Here is a 13,456-nt window from a genome sequence, read left to right as displayed (position 1 = left end):
GCTACACTGGGGTCTTTGGGAACATACAACCCAATCATTAAAGGGAGAGGCCGTGGGTATGCCGGCAGTCAGAACTGAAAGGACATCTTCAGCCACAGGAGCTGTAGCAGGTAAAGTCCAAGTAGTGCTCACCCTTACCTGAACATCGGATATACCTGGGAAAGCTTAAGAATACTGTTGGCTGGGCTGCACCTCAGAGATCTGATCCAGTTCTGGTCTAATGTGGAGCCTGGGTGTTAGAAATTTTAAAGATTTCAGGGAGTTATAATATTCAGCCAAGATCAAGAACCATTGCACTTAGGTCCTCTGAATGCTGTGCTTTAAAGAACATTTTCAGAAAGTGTCCATAAGAGGATAAAAATCTCATCAAACTTGGATGAGATGATAGAAGAGCAATAGACTGGTATGTAAATTTTGGGTTATTTCCAATTCCTCAACAGTGTCTGAGCAAACAGAAAGTAAATGCTGTCCCAGCATTTTTCAAAGTGTGTTTCTGGGCCCTTTCTGCATCAGAAAGATGTGCAGTGGTTGCTAAAAGTACAGATTCTTGAACCACAAAAGACTACAAATAGTCAAAGCAATCTTGAAAAAGAAAACCAAAGCTGGAGTCAGCACAATTCTGGACTTCAAGCTATATTACAAAACTGTAGTCATCAAGACAGTATGGTACTGGTACAAAAACAGACATATAGATCAATGGAACAGAATAGAAAACCCAGAAATAGACCCACAACTATATGGTCAACTAATCTTTGACAAAGTAGAAAAGAATATCTAATGGGAAAATAACAGTCTCTTCAACAAATGGTGTTGGGAAAACTGGACAGCAACATGTAAAAAGAATGAAACTGGACCACTTTATTAATCATATACATAAATAAATGTAGAATGGATGAAAAACCTAAATGTGAGACAGGAAGCCATCAGAATCCCAGAGAACACAGGCAGTAACCTCTCTGACATTGGCTGTAGCAACTTCTTAGTAGATACATCTCCCAAGGCAAGGGAAACAAAAATAAAAATAAACTATTGTGACGTCATCAAGATAAAAAGCTTCTGCACAGTAAAGGAACCAATCAACAAAACTAAAAGACAATCTTCAAAATGGAAGAAGATATTTGCAAATGACATATCTGATAAAGGGTTAGTAGGCATCATATATAAAGAACTTACACAACTCAACACCAAAAAAAAAAAAAACATATAATCCAGTTAAAAATGGGCAGATGACATGAATAGATATTTTTTCAAAGAAGACATCTAGATGGCCAACAGACACATGAAAAGATGCTCAACATCACTCATCATCAGGGAAATACAAATCAAAACTACAATGAGGCATCACCTCACATCTGTCAAAATGGCTAAAATTAACAATACAGGAAACAACAGATGTTGACAAGGATGTAGAGAAAGGGGAACCCTCTTACACTATCAGTGGGAATGCAGACTGGTGCAGCCACTCTGGAAAACCCTTTGGAGGTTCCACAAAAAGTTAAAAATAGAACTACCCTGTGACCCAGCAATTGTACTACTAGGTATTTATCCAAAGGATAGAAAAATACTGATACAAAGGGGCACATGTGGGACACCTGGATGGCTCAGTAGTTGAGCATCTGCCTTCAGCTCAGGGCATGATTCTGGAGTTCCAGGATCGAGTCCCATATCTGGCTCTCTGCAGAGAGCCTGCTTCTCCCTCTGTCTGTGTCTCTGCCTCTCTCTCTGTCTCTTATGAATCAATCAATCAATCTTAAAAAAAAAAAAAAAACAAAGGGGCACATTTGTTTATAGCAGCATTATCAATAATAACCAAATTATGGGAAGAGCCCAAATGCCCATCAACTGATGAATGGATACAGAAGATGTGGTATGATATACAATGAATATTACTCAGCAACAAAAAGAGTGAAATCTTGTGGTTTGCAATGAGTTGGATAGAGTTGGAGTGTATTATGCTAAGGAAAATAAGTCAGAGAAAGACAGATACTATGTGATTTCAAGCATATGTGCAATTTAAGAAACAAAACACATGAACATAGGGGAAAAAAGGGAGGCAAACCAGAAAACAAACAATATAGAGAACACACCGAGGGTTACTGGAGGGGAGTTGGTCAGTGGTAGGGATTATTAAATGGGTGATAAGTATTAAGTAGGGCACTAGTGATGAGCACCAGGTGTTGTATGTAAGTGATGAATCACTAAATTCTACACTTGAAACTAGTATTACACTGCATGATAACTAGAATTTAAAGAAAAACTTTGGAGGGATGCCTGGGTGGTTCAATGGTTGAGCATCTGCTTTCTGCTCAGGTCACGATCCCGGGGTCCTGGGATCGAGTCCCGCATCAGGCTCCCTACGGGGAGCCTGCTTCTCCCTCTGCCTATGTCTCTGTCTCTGTCTCTCTGTGTTCCACATAAATAAATAAAATATTTATAAATAAATAAATACTTGGAAAAGAAAAAATAAAATAAATTTGACACAGAAAAAAATTAAAATGCCAAGTACCAGACCTTATTCAGCTATTCGCAAGCAGAGTGAAGGGTAAGGAAATTGGCAATTTATCAGACTTGCCCGGCAAAGTTTTTGCATGCAGCATTTGGAGAACCTACCCTCCCCTTCAAATCATCAGAGTAGAGCCAGAGTTCCTTATAGTCCATGAGAATGCCAGATTTGAGTTCTTCTCTTACTTCTCTGTGCTCTTTATTTCAGAGCATGAAGGCAGGAAATGGAGGTAGTTCAAAAAAAGAAAAGAAAAAAAAAAGCACCAAAATATTTTTTAAACCAAAGCCAAATAAAAGCAAAGGTAAATGGTTAAGAACAGTTCTGACCTTCCTCTCTGGTTCATATGCTATAGACCAGGGTTGGATTGTGGAATCACCAAACATACTCAGTGCATGTCCCTCTCCTGGGCCCTAAGTAATCTTGAAAAACAACCTCTTGATCGATGGAGATGGGAGATAATGATCCTGCTTGTGGCTCTCACATGCTTCAAATGCCCATTTTAGGAATGGACCATGAAATCAACAGAGGATGGACTTCCTGTGTCTGCTCTGAACGCTAGCCACCATGAGGCAGCACCTTGGCTCTATTCACCATATTTCTCTAAGATTCAGCACAATCTGTGGCCCACTGTGCACTTAATGTGTATTTGTCATATGACTAAATGAATAAATGGAGATTATCATCCCCAAATTAATTTCCCAATTAATTTTCCCTGTGATCCCACATACATATTTAGATGAATTTCTCCCACTCCCAGTATTTTACAGAGCAAAAAATAATATAGGTTCTTAGTGATTTTTATTTAAACATGCATATTACACACACACACATTTCATTCTTATACAAATAAAATCTCTTATTCTAAAACCATCTTTTCTTACTTACCTAAAAATGCATTTTATTGTTTGAAGTTCAAGTGCTCAGATTCAGACTTAACTTTTACGGAGGACTGCTTTGTATCAGGTACTGCCCAATGTTATATCTATCATCTCCTGCGTTTTTCACAAGTTGAGAGGTGGCCAGGTCCACTACTTCACAGATGAGTCGAGTCACGCTAGTCCCTCATCCTCGTACACATCAGTGTATAATCAACACATTATACACTACTGATTTGAACCCAAGTCCTTTTGATTCTGCCCCCGTGCTCCTCCCACTTGTCCCCAGCTGTCTCAGTATGATAAACCAAACTCAGAAGCATCTAAAACTTCTCCAAGGCACATTTTCCAAAACTTGTCCTCCTTCAATTAGGTTTTTAAATGAGCTTGCTGATGTGGCAGTTGCTTTGCATGATAAAAGGATATCCTTTGCAAGGACAAAAAGCAAAAGCAGGAGGCAGGAGGAGCCCTGTCAAAGCTTGGTGACTTTTGAGTTCCTCACTCTGCCAGCCTCCATCCCGCCCTCACTGTCCTCTGGATTTGGTGAAAATTGGCTCCCTCTTGGAATAAGTCCCGAGTGTGGCTTCTCACTCAGCCTCAGGGACTATTTTGAAAAGAAGAACAGACAACGCCCTCCTCCTCCTGCGCACCTGCTTCCTGGAGAGTTCAGTGGGGCTGGAGGCGTGGACACGACCCCTACAAGACTGATGGAGAAGAACAAAGACTTGTGTGGGTAGAAGAAGGGCCAGGTAGCAGAGGAACTGGCTTGTTGGAGAGAATGCTTGCTGAGAGGGGGAGAGGTACCAGGGCCCTCTCCTTGGCACCTCCTGCTCCTCTGCAGCCCTGCCCCACCAGAGGTAAAGCGGGGAGGTCTCCACAGAGAGCCTGAGGCAGGTTGTAAAACAAGCCAGAGGCTTAAGGACTGTCAGCTTTGCTCTGCTTGTCTCAAGTCCCCCTGGCCCAGCCCAGCTGCTATTTTTCCTTTCTTTGGAGAGGAAAGCTGTCAGGTGACACTACAAGTTATTTGTTCTCATTAGCTGGGCCTGCGGGTGTGTGATTATTTGCAACCCAAGTGCTCAGAGCATAATTCTATGATGAGGGCAGGGGCCCATTCCAGGGGTCATCTTGTGAACCTATTAGAGGTTGCAGGCACAATCTCCAAACAGCTGTTCTATTGATGCTTCAGGGAAACTTAGCCAGTAAAAGTAGTAATGAAACCCAGGAAACTGTCTTTATAGACAGAACCCAGGAAAGCATTTGTACAAACTGGACTGCTCTTCTGCAGAGGATCTGTGAGTCCTTCTGGGTAATATAACCCCACGTCAGTAGGTGAAGAAATAATGCATTCGTGTATCTTTGTTCAATTATTAGGTAGAACAATTGTCCAAAATACATGCCAGAAGGAACTGTGTCAGAGATGGAGCCTATAAGCCCATAAGGCAACATACTCGGATTGCAAAGATAGAACGTATTTCCTCCTGCGGGCCGTTACAGTTAGGATATTCATTTATGTCTCCTGTTAAATCATGTAGAGAGCTATTTTATGTGACCACTGTTCCACAGCCCGGTTTAAGTGAGGGACCAGTTTGGAGGAAGAAAAGAAAATATTGATATTAGGCAGTTTTATGAGAATGTAAATCAAATCCAAAGTTTGAGATCTGAAAGAATTAAATTATTTATGGTGTGAATTAATTTTGGTACGTTGTTCCTGATTCAAGCTGCATGAATAGTTGAACTCTTCTGTTGTATGTTTTTTGTTTTTAATTTGCCAAGAATAAAATAGATGACCTATCCTTTGACTTTAAATCTTCAGTAACTTATGAATTGGAATGAACGTTTAAAAACTGAAAGATTTTTAAGATGACACTATTGGTCAATTTGTATGATTGAATAACATTTATCACTGTTATGGCCATGTATAAATCAAGTGATAAAGGAAAAAGAAAAGGCACCAGTTAAGGGAAATATGGTTTACTTTGGTCTACAAGTGTCCTTAGGTAGTTTTCTTTAACTTGGACTGGACTTAAAAAAATAAGTAATGCTTTTTCTTCAAAACTATAGTTACTTTCAATGAAAGGTCCCTCTCATTTACTTAATGTCAACAATGTAGATTTGGAAAGGATTCTGATAGAAAAAAGAAAAAAAAACCTTTTGTGCCTACAGTTCAACTAATCAGTTATAGGTAATTTGATTTTAATCATGTATCGCTTGTGCTATGAATGCCTCCTATCCACAGTTGATGGCAGCCTGTGTTTTAATTTTCTGTGAGACTTACTGGTAGCCAACTGTCATTAAGGATGTGCTACTTTGTCAATATTGAGTCAAAAAACAATTAAGCTCCATGAAAACATTCTTACCCTAATCTGTTCCACTGTACTAAACAGGGAAACAAGCACACATAGTTTAGTATCACCAAAAGTAAATTGGTTATCAAGAGAAAAAGATGAAAGCATGTCCCTCAGCCTTTGGTTGAATATGAGAATTACCAAGATGATTACATGCTTATCACACTGTGTTATAATTGTGTTCTTGCCTACTTCCTACAAGTTATATTCTCTCTGAAACCAAGGAGCATATCCCAGTCATCTAGCTTTATAAATACAGATTTATATTTAAAAAAAAATGAAGGAAGAAACGAATGAACTGAAGTACCTGATATCTAGGACTTTAAAATATTATGACTTGGTCTTTAATGCTCTAAGTTTCAATGATCACTTAAATGTACACAGTTCATGTACTGGCTGAAAAATACTACATAATTCATCTGCCCACCTTAATTTTATCAAGAGTAGCCATATGGGTGCATAGCTTCATGGTTATAGTGAAATTAAGTAAGTGGCTTCCTGCGCAGTGTTTTTGGTATCTGCAGCTGAAAAAGAAATCTTAGCACAAATATATAGAGAAGTGATGAAATGGTTATATGGAGAAAATGTCAGATATTTGCAAATACCAGGGACAAGTTACTGGTTTTATATGTGGCTCTTAGCTGGAATGGTGCCACACACCCACTGCTAAACTATTCACTGAAAGGGAATGGAGTTGCCAAGTTTGGTTTAGATTAATCAAGATTCACCTCATTAGTCTGAGAGGGGCCTAGCTTCTCCTACTGCCTGAAGCTGTCTGATACCTGAAGAAAATTAGAATTATGTTCATCTATTAGTAGGAATTCTATTTGGTTGTGTATTGAAAGAAACTCAAAATAACAGTAGATTTTTTCCCCCCTCTCACATAGAAGTTCAGAGATAGACAGTGCAACTCCCTACATCATCAGAACCGAGCTCATCCCATTTTTCTGCCCAAAAATACTTAATGTGTTAATTTCATTGTTAAGGGGGCTGCTGAGGTTCCAGCCATCACTTTCATATCCCAGACAGGAAAAGGAGGAGAAAGAGCGAGGTTCTTCTTTAGAGACTCCCTATGAGACCAAGAAAAAAAGTCTATTTATAACTCATTGGCCAGGAATTTGTCACAAAGTGACACTTATCTACAAGGAAGTCTGGGAACTGTATTTGAATGTACCCAACAACAACAACAACAAAAATCAGAGTTTATTACTTAGGAGAAAGGAGAAATAGATGTTAGAGTAAACACTACCAGATTCTGCTGCGGGTAGCAGTGACAAGAGGATGGAGTAAATGCAACCATGGAGGATGTAAACAGAGCACACAGAAAACAATGGGCTGCTCTGGTTCTCCACCATTCGAACCTATCTCTATCCCAAGTCATTTTAAGTAGTGAAATAGTCACACAGCTGAAGAAGGGGAAGGAGAGGCAAAGGACACTGTAAATCAGCAAAGTGTAGAAACTGTGTGTACAGATAATTAGGATCGTGTTTTACACTGTATCATTTTTTAGCCTTCTTGGAGTACTTTACATATGAAAGGATATTATTTTTCCAAATATGGAAATGTAGAAGTCAAGATATGAATGATCTTTCCAACCTAACCATCTTAATTAGCAACAAGGTCACCTCTGGAAAAAAGCAAAATATTACCTAGAAGGATAGGCTTATTATGAAAAGAATCAGGTCCTCTAAACAGAAAGAAAAGAGGCAAATGAGGAGCTAATTAAGTAGAATAAGCTGAGGGAAACGTATTGGTAAATTACAGTCCATGCGTATAAAGTCTCGTTATTCTAAATGACACCTCTTTTCTTTATTTTTTAAAGGTAGCCAACCAAGTTGTTCAAGCTCTGCTCACTCAAAAGGTAGGTCACTTTCTGGCTTATTATCTTCAAGGTACTTATGTGAATAGGTTGGAACTCATATTGTCAAACCAGGAAATTGTGATTGATAGATGCAATACTTTTCTGTTTATTCACTTAAGTTAAAATTGTGTGTGTTTTAGACGGGCATACAAAGTAACTTTAGTGACCAACAGAATCCTAAAATTCAGGATGGTTTGAATACTTGAATACTTTTCATCTTGGTAAAGTAGCAGAAGGTGGAAGATTTCCACGGACCCATTTATTTAGTAAATGCAGATATTATTTAAGTTGGTGGATTCCTTCAATTCCTGTAAAATGAATAGCCTTTGATGGACAACATTTAACAGAAGCCTAAAATTCTTGGAGGTTAAGAAGTTATTTAATTTCTCTGGGTCTTGGTCCCTCTTCTGTAAAGTTCCCACCTCCCAGAACTGTAGTGGTCATCCTAAGGTGGGAAGCACACGGAATAATTCCTATAGAAATTGGTTTGTGGCAAATAAAAAGCAAATGGCAATATCATATACTTGAAAGTTGCTGACAGTCGAGTTCACCACCAAACAAACAAAGAAACAACTATGTGAGGTGTGGATGTGTTAATTATCTAGATCTTGGTAATCATTCCATTGATAAGATATATCAAATCATCACATTTTACCCTTTAAATATATACAGTTATTTAATTATTCTTCAGTGAAGTTGAGGAATAAAAACAAATAATTTTTGAGCATGAGCTTTGTATGCCTTCTCCTTTGCCATGTCTCTATTCTCTCTTCAGACAATAGAAGATTATGTTTTGGGGCCAGAGTGGGCCAATGCAAGTTATTGTCCAAATTTGGCTATTTTGGCACGTTTTATTGAAATTTTCTTATCTCTTTCTATAATGTTTCTCAGAGGCTGAATTCTAGTTCTTTCAGATTTTGTTTGTTCTGAATTACCTCTCTGTGAGATGGAGACCTTTTCTATAAGAGAAAGTCTTAGATCGTGTGGCATATTCTGGAGTACATGGCTAATGATAGCAAAATAATTTTGACATTTTGATTTTTTATTTAAAAATAATTTTATTAGGGATTAACCACTTCTCATTGGAGATAAATATTATTGTTAATTTATACTATAGAGGCATTGTGATATTATTTTTGCTAGACTTTCTCCTCAACTGCTTTTGTTAAATCATGCTTTCTGTTTCAAATGATTTTAACTGGTGCAGGTTTTACATTAATATTGCATAAATAGAGAGATCTGACTATACCTATTCATTTGAATTAGATTCCATTGTGAGTAACAGAGATCCAAACTACTAGTGACTTAAATAGGCCAAAATACTATTTCTTCCTCATAACGAAATCTATAGGTAGGCAGTATGGGGTTGCTATGGTTACTCTGCTCCATAAAGTCCATGTGGTTTTGAGTGTCTCTGGTTTCTATCTTGTTATTCTATGGGATGTGGCCTCCATTCCCAAGGTCACCTCATGGTTAAAATGACTGCTCTAGCGCCAGTCATCACATCTACATTCCAGCCATCAGGAATGAGGAAAAGCTGAAGAAAACAAAGAAGATAAAGGGCACACACAAGGTGCCTTTTAAGAGAGACTTCCAAGAGCTTTCTTACCTCCCCATTTACATCTCCTTGAGCAGACCTTAACCGCACAGCCACACCTAGAGAAGCTGACAGTGAAGTCTTTATTCTGGGTAGGTGCCCAGCTGAAAATGGATTTTCATAGTATTGTAGGAGAAGGGGAGAAACATACTGAAGGGCATCTCATAATTTCTGTCACAGCGTATTTGAAATGTTTTTTTTTTCTTTTTCAAAGGCTTTAATTTCTCATTTGCTTTCCTCCTGTTAGAAACTGTGCTCATTTAATTATAAACTTAAGGAATGAAGGAAGCACTGTTGTAGCTCAGTGTGTAACTGTCGAAAACTTCTCATGCCTGTCTTTTTTTAATGGTGCCTCAGGAAAGAGACAAGGAAGCTGTATGGTACAATATAAAGGAAAATGAGACCCTTCAGGTCAGCCACAAAAAATAGCTACACAAATCCAAGTAATAACTAGTAAACAGATAAATCTACCTTGGTACAGTTAAGCAGTAAGACACAGAAAGACATGCTACTGTGTGAGATAGCATACCTCAGGGACACTCTGAGGCAGGAGGAGATGCCAGGATTTTCAAAGATTCCAAAAGAATCATGTTCTGCAGAAACGTGTACCTCCCAGTTTTTATAGAGACTGTAAAATTGACACAAAGAGACTCAAATTTCTTTTTAATTAAGAGCACAATACAGGAAATAAAATGTACTCCAAATGCAGATGAGAAAACTAATTCTAAAGAGGGATGTAGCTGGCACAGAGTGAAAGCAGAAATCTTGAGTGATTTATCTAAGTCACAAAAAGATTTTTTTTGAGGTGAAATTACAGTCATAACCATGCAGTTTTAGAATATATCGTTTGTTATGACACAAAGCAAACCTGCCATGAGCAACCAAAAAAGCATTTTCCTGGCATATCATCAACTGGCCCAGATAAGCATCTTGAAATAACACAGTGTACTTCTTTTTCTCAATACTGATAAAAAAAATTTATTTCCCTGAACTTATCAGTTTCTGTTAAATGTACATATACTGTCCTAGTCAAGTAATTCAATCTGTCTCAGAAACCTGTGGATTCCCTTAAGACAGCAGATTGTCCCTCCTTTAGATCAATAAAGCTAAAGTGACAACATTAAACCCAGCTCACTTCCATTTATGATTCCAAATCATAGGTGCGAGGCTACAAGTGCAAGCAAAATCAATAATTCAGGGCAAGCTCATATTTTTGTCTGAAATATATTTTATCTTCATTAGGTCAATTACACTCACTGAAAACGTAACTGTCCTGAGTTCTTTACTGTTATTTTTTGTTTGTTTTTTGTGTTTTGCCACTATCATCAAACTTGGAAGAAAATCTTTTTTTTCTTGAGTCATTTTTCAACATATCAACTTGAGCTTTGTCTGCATGATCTTTAAGATAACTAAATATTTATATGGTGTTTTTTCTTTACCAACATGGAATAAGGCTCCATATGAGAGAATCCAGCAATGCAGCCACCAGATAGAAGCAGGGCACAGTTTTGGAGCTTGTATCTGAAAGAACTCCAAACTTCTACATATTTCCCTAATGGAGGGGCAGTTGGGCCACCTGTGTCCATTCAGCTGGCAATGGTGTATATAGGATCCAGTTCCCTGAAGAGGGTCTGTTTATACTTGCTATGCACTTAAAAGGAGTCAGACCTCATGTCCAGCACTTTAAATCCTCTAAGCCATTTTGTTCTCACTGCAACCCTATAAGATAGAACTAAGAGGGATCCCTGGGTGGCGCAGCGGTTTAGCGCCTGCCTTTGGCCCAGGGCGCGATCCTGGAGACCTGGGATCGAATCCCACATCGGGCTCCCGGTGCATGGAGTCTGCTTCTCCCTCTGCCTGTGTCTCTGCCTCTCTCTCTCTCTCTGTGACAATCATACATAAATAAATAAATAAAAATTAAAAAAAAAAGATAGAACTAAGAACATAGTGTTCCCATAGTTCTGAATGCAAGAAGGGGCAAAGCCCATATCTTCAAACTAGGGTTGTGACACTCCAAATCTTCCCTTTGCAACGTTCAACATCAACAGTCCCATTGGATCACTTACTGTTTTTCCCCTACTGTAGTTCAGCAGGCAGAGATGGGACTGCAGAAATCAACAGATGGATTGGAATCCAATCATTAGATATGACTGCAGGAAATAGAACAAAAGGGCAAGGGAGCCAATGGATTTCTTAAAACTTCTGGAAACATTGCCAGTCCTGGTCAGCAAAAGAGATATTCAGGATCTGACATGTGTGCAGTCAAAACTGACTTTCTAAATCTGGAGTCAAGCTTTCTCAGAATCCATCTTATTTTAGACTCCAGAATTTTACAATTGCCAGAGACCTTAGAGAGCATTTAATCCCGAGATTGTCAATTGGCCTTGGTTATGGCCTTAATTTACTATGATTACATGAACTGTTTAGCTATCACCCAGATGAGAAATGTTTTAATCTGAATGCATTTGGGATGAAGGTTTGCGGTTTTCACTTTGCCACAGGACTAACCACATCCTGTTTGTTGGGGCTGGTCTGATTCAGGTACATGTTTATGTTACCTGCCTTGCCTCTTAGATATTTGACATTGAGGCCTTTGGTTAGTCTGAGAGTTGGCTTTTCTTTTTACACAAGTCTGCATCCTTGGCAAAGAAAGGGATGTATCAGTGAAAGCCACTGAAGGAATGTTACAAGGAGAAACTGGTGGGTATGGTGGCCATTTAGCTTCAGGGAAGGAATGAAGTGGCCGTTTAAAAGCCATCTCATGAAGCAGCTGAGACACACATTCTCTTAAAGTCCAATTTTGTCCAGTAGCCCAGTTTACAGATAAAGGAACTGAGGCAAAACCAGAATATGTTACATTCTCAGGTCATGTGGGTAAGGAGGACTGGAGTCCAGACCCCCTAACTCCCAATGTGGTATATTCCCACGATACACATTGCATCTGAAATAATTTTACCAGTATGATATCATTTTTACGTGATAAAATCAGATTTAAATAGTTTTCATCAATATTCCAGTGATGTCACAATATGTCTTACTTCTATGCAATCAACACTTTATTAAACTGACTTCAGCAGGTAAAGTTTTAGTTCTAAATGCATTAAAGCAGCCGTACTTGTAGGTACTACATAGCAGTAGATCCAGAATCTTCTTTAGCCCTGAGTGCAGGTGATACTTGCCAGGATTATTTGCATGGATACTCCAGGGAAGCTATCGTTTGAGATCAAGATATACAGGGTCTTTTAGAACAGTTTATCACATTGCTCAGTATATTTGCCCTCACATTCAGCTTTAATTATTATTTTTTTAAAGATCTTATTTATTTATTCAGGAGAGACACAGAGAGAGAGAGAGGCAGAGACACAGGCAGAGGGAGAAGCAGGCTCCATGCAGGGAGCCTGATGCAGGACTCAATCCCGTGACTCCAGGATCACGCCCCAGGCCGAAGGCAGCGCTAAACCGCAGAGCCACCAGGGCTGCCCTCACATTCAGCTTTAATCCCATATTCTGTTTCCAGTTGATAATGACATGCAGATTGCAAGGAAAACAGTTCTGGCTATTTTTTTGAACCCAAAGACCTCTGCACTTTCCTATATGTAGTCAAACTGTTGGCATTATTTCGCTCCTGATGAAATTACACATCAGGTCTCTTTTATTGCAGAAGACACAACCCTATGTTTTCAGTGGGATCTTCCTCTTGGGGCCTGGGACATACTAGGAAAAAAGAAGAATGTGAGAAAACAGATGGCCCAGCCTCCTCAATGAGGCAATCATGGCATCTAAGCAGAGAGCTCATTTGTTTCTGACACCTTACTTGGGAAAGATAGTCTAGGTCTCACCTCCATCACGGTCAGGGTCACAATAACCATGCTTGTAGTGAGACCCCATGTGTCATATGCTACTGTATGTCAGCAGATTCCTTTTGTAAGTACAGAGGATCCAGACAGCTGACTGTCACCCTCTGCCTAGGTCTCACTGCAGTGGTCAGAGAAATTGCTGTTTTTTTTTTTCTCTCTCTCTCTTTCCATCTGCACAGTCTGGTTGTGCTTATGTATGTGCCCATGGGCACACATGCATGGTTTTGAATACAGTTTATTGAGATTATAACTGTCTGGCATCACTTACCAACCACAGCTTGAGTAAAGAGAACAAGAATATCACAACAACACAGGCAATAATTATTTTATGTCTACAGATTCTTGGACCAGATCAATTCTGTTCGTTAATGATTTTAAGACCAGAGTCACACCCCTAAAGCCTTCCATTTCCTCCTCT

At 39.0% G+C, this 13,456-nt stretch overlaps 1 protein-coding gene across 12 annotated transcripts in view; it reads left to right on the top strand.

Annotated features, from left to right (window-relative positions):
• NCKAP5 (NCK associated protein 5) overlaps positions 1-13,456 on the top strand; it is a 964,576-nt gene that overhangs the window by 766,238 nt on the left and 184,882 nt on the right. For all 12 annotated transcript variants that reach the window (XM_077861464.1, XM_077861463.1, XM_077861465.1 and 9 more), the window contains one exon: positions 7,546-7,584. In XM_077861464.1, the coding sequence (XP_077717590.1) occupies positions 7,546-7,584 (39 nt within the window). The remainder of the gene's footprint in view (positions 1-7,545; positions 7,585-13,456) is intronic.

This window comes from Canis aureus, chromosome 20 (assembly GCF_053574225.1).
Source record: "Canis aureus isolate CA01 chromosome 20, VMU_Caureus_v.1.0, whole genome shotgun sequence".
In the NCBI taxonomy this organism is placed as follows: domain Eukaryota; kingdom Metazoa; phylum Chordata; class Mammalia; order Carnivora; family Canidae; genus Canis; species Canis aureus.
The sequence above is the reverse complement of the archived record's forward strand: the minus strand, read 5'-3'. Positions and strand labels throughout refer to the sequence as shown.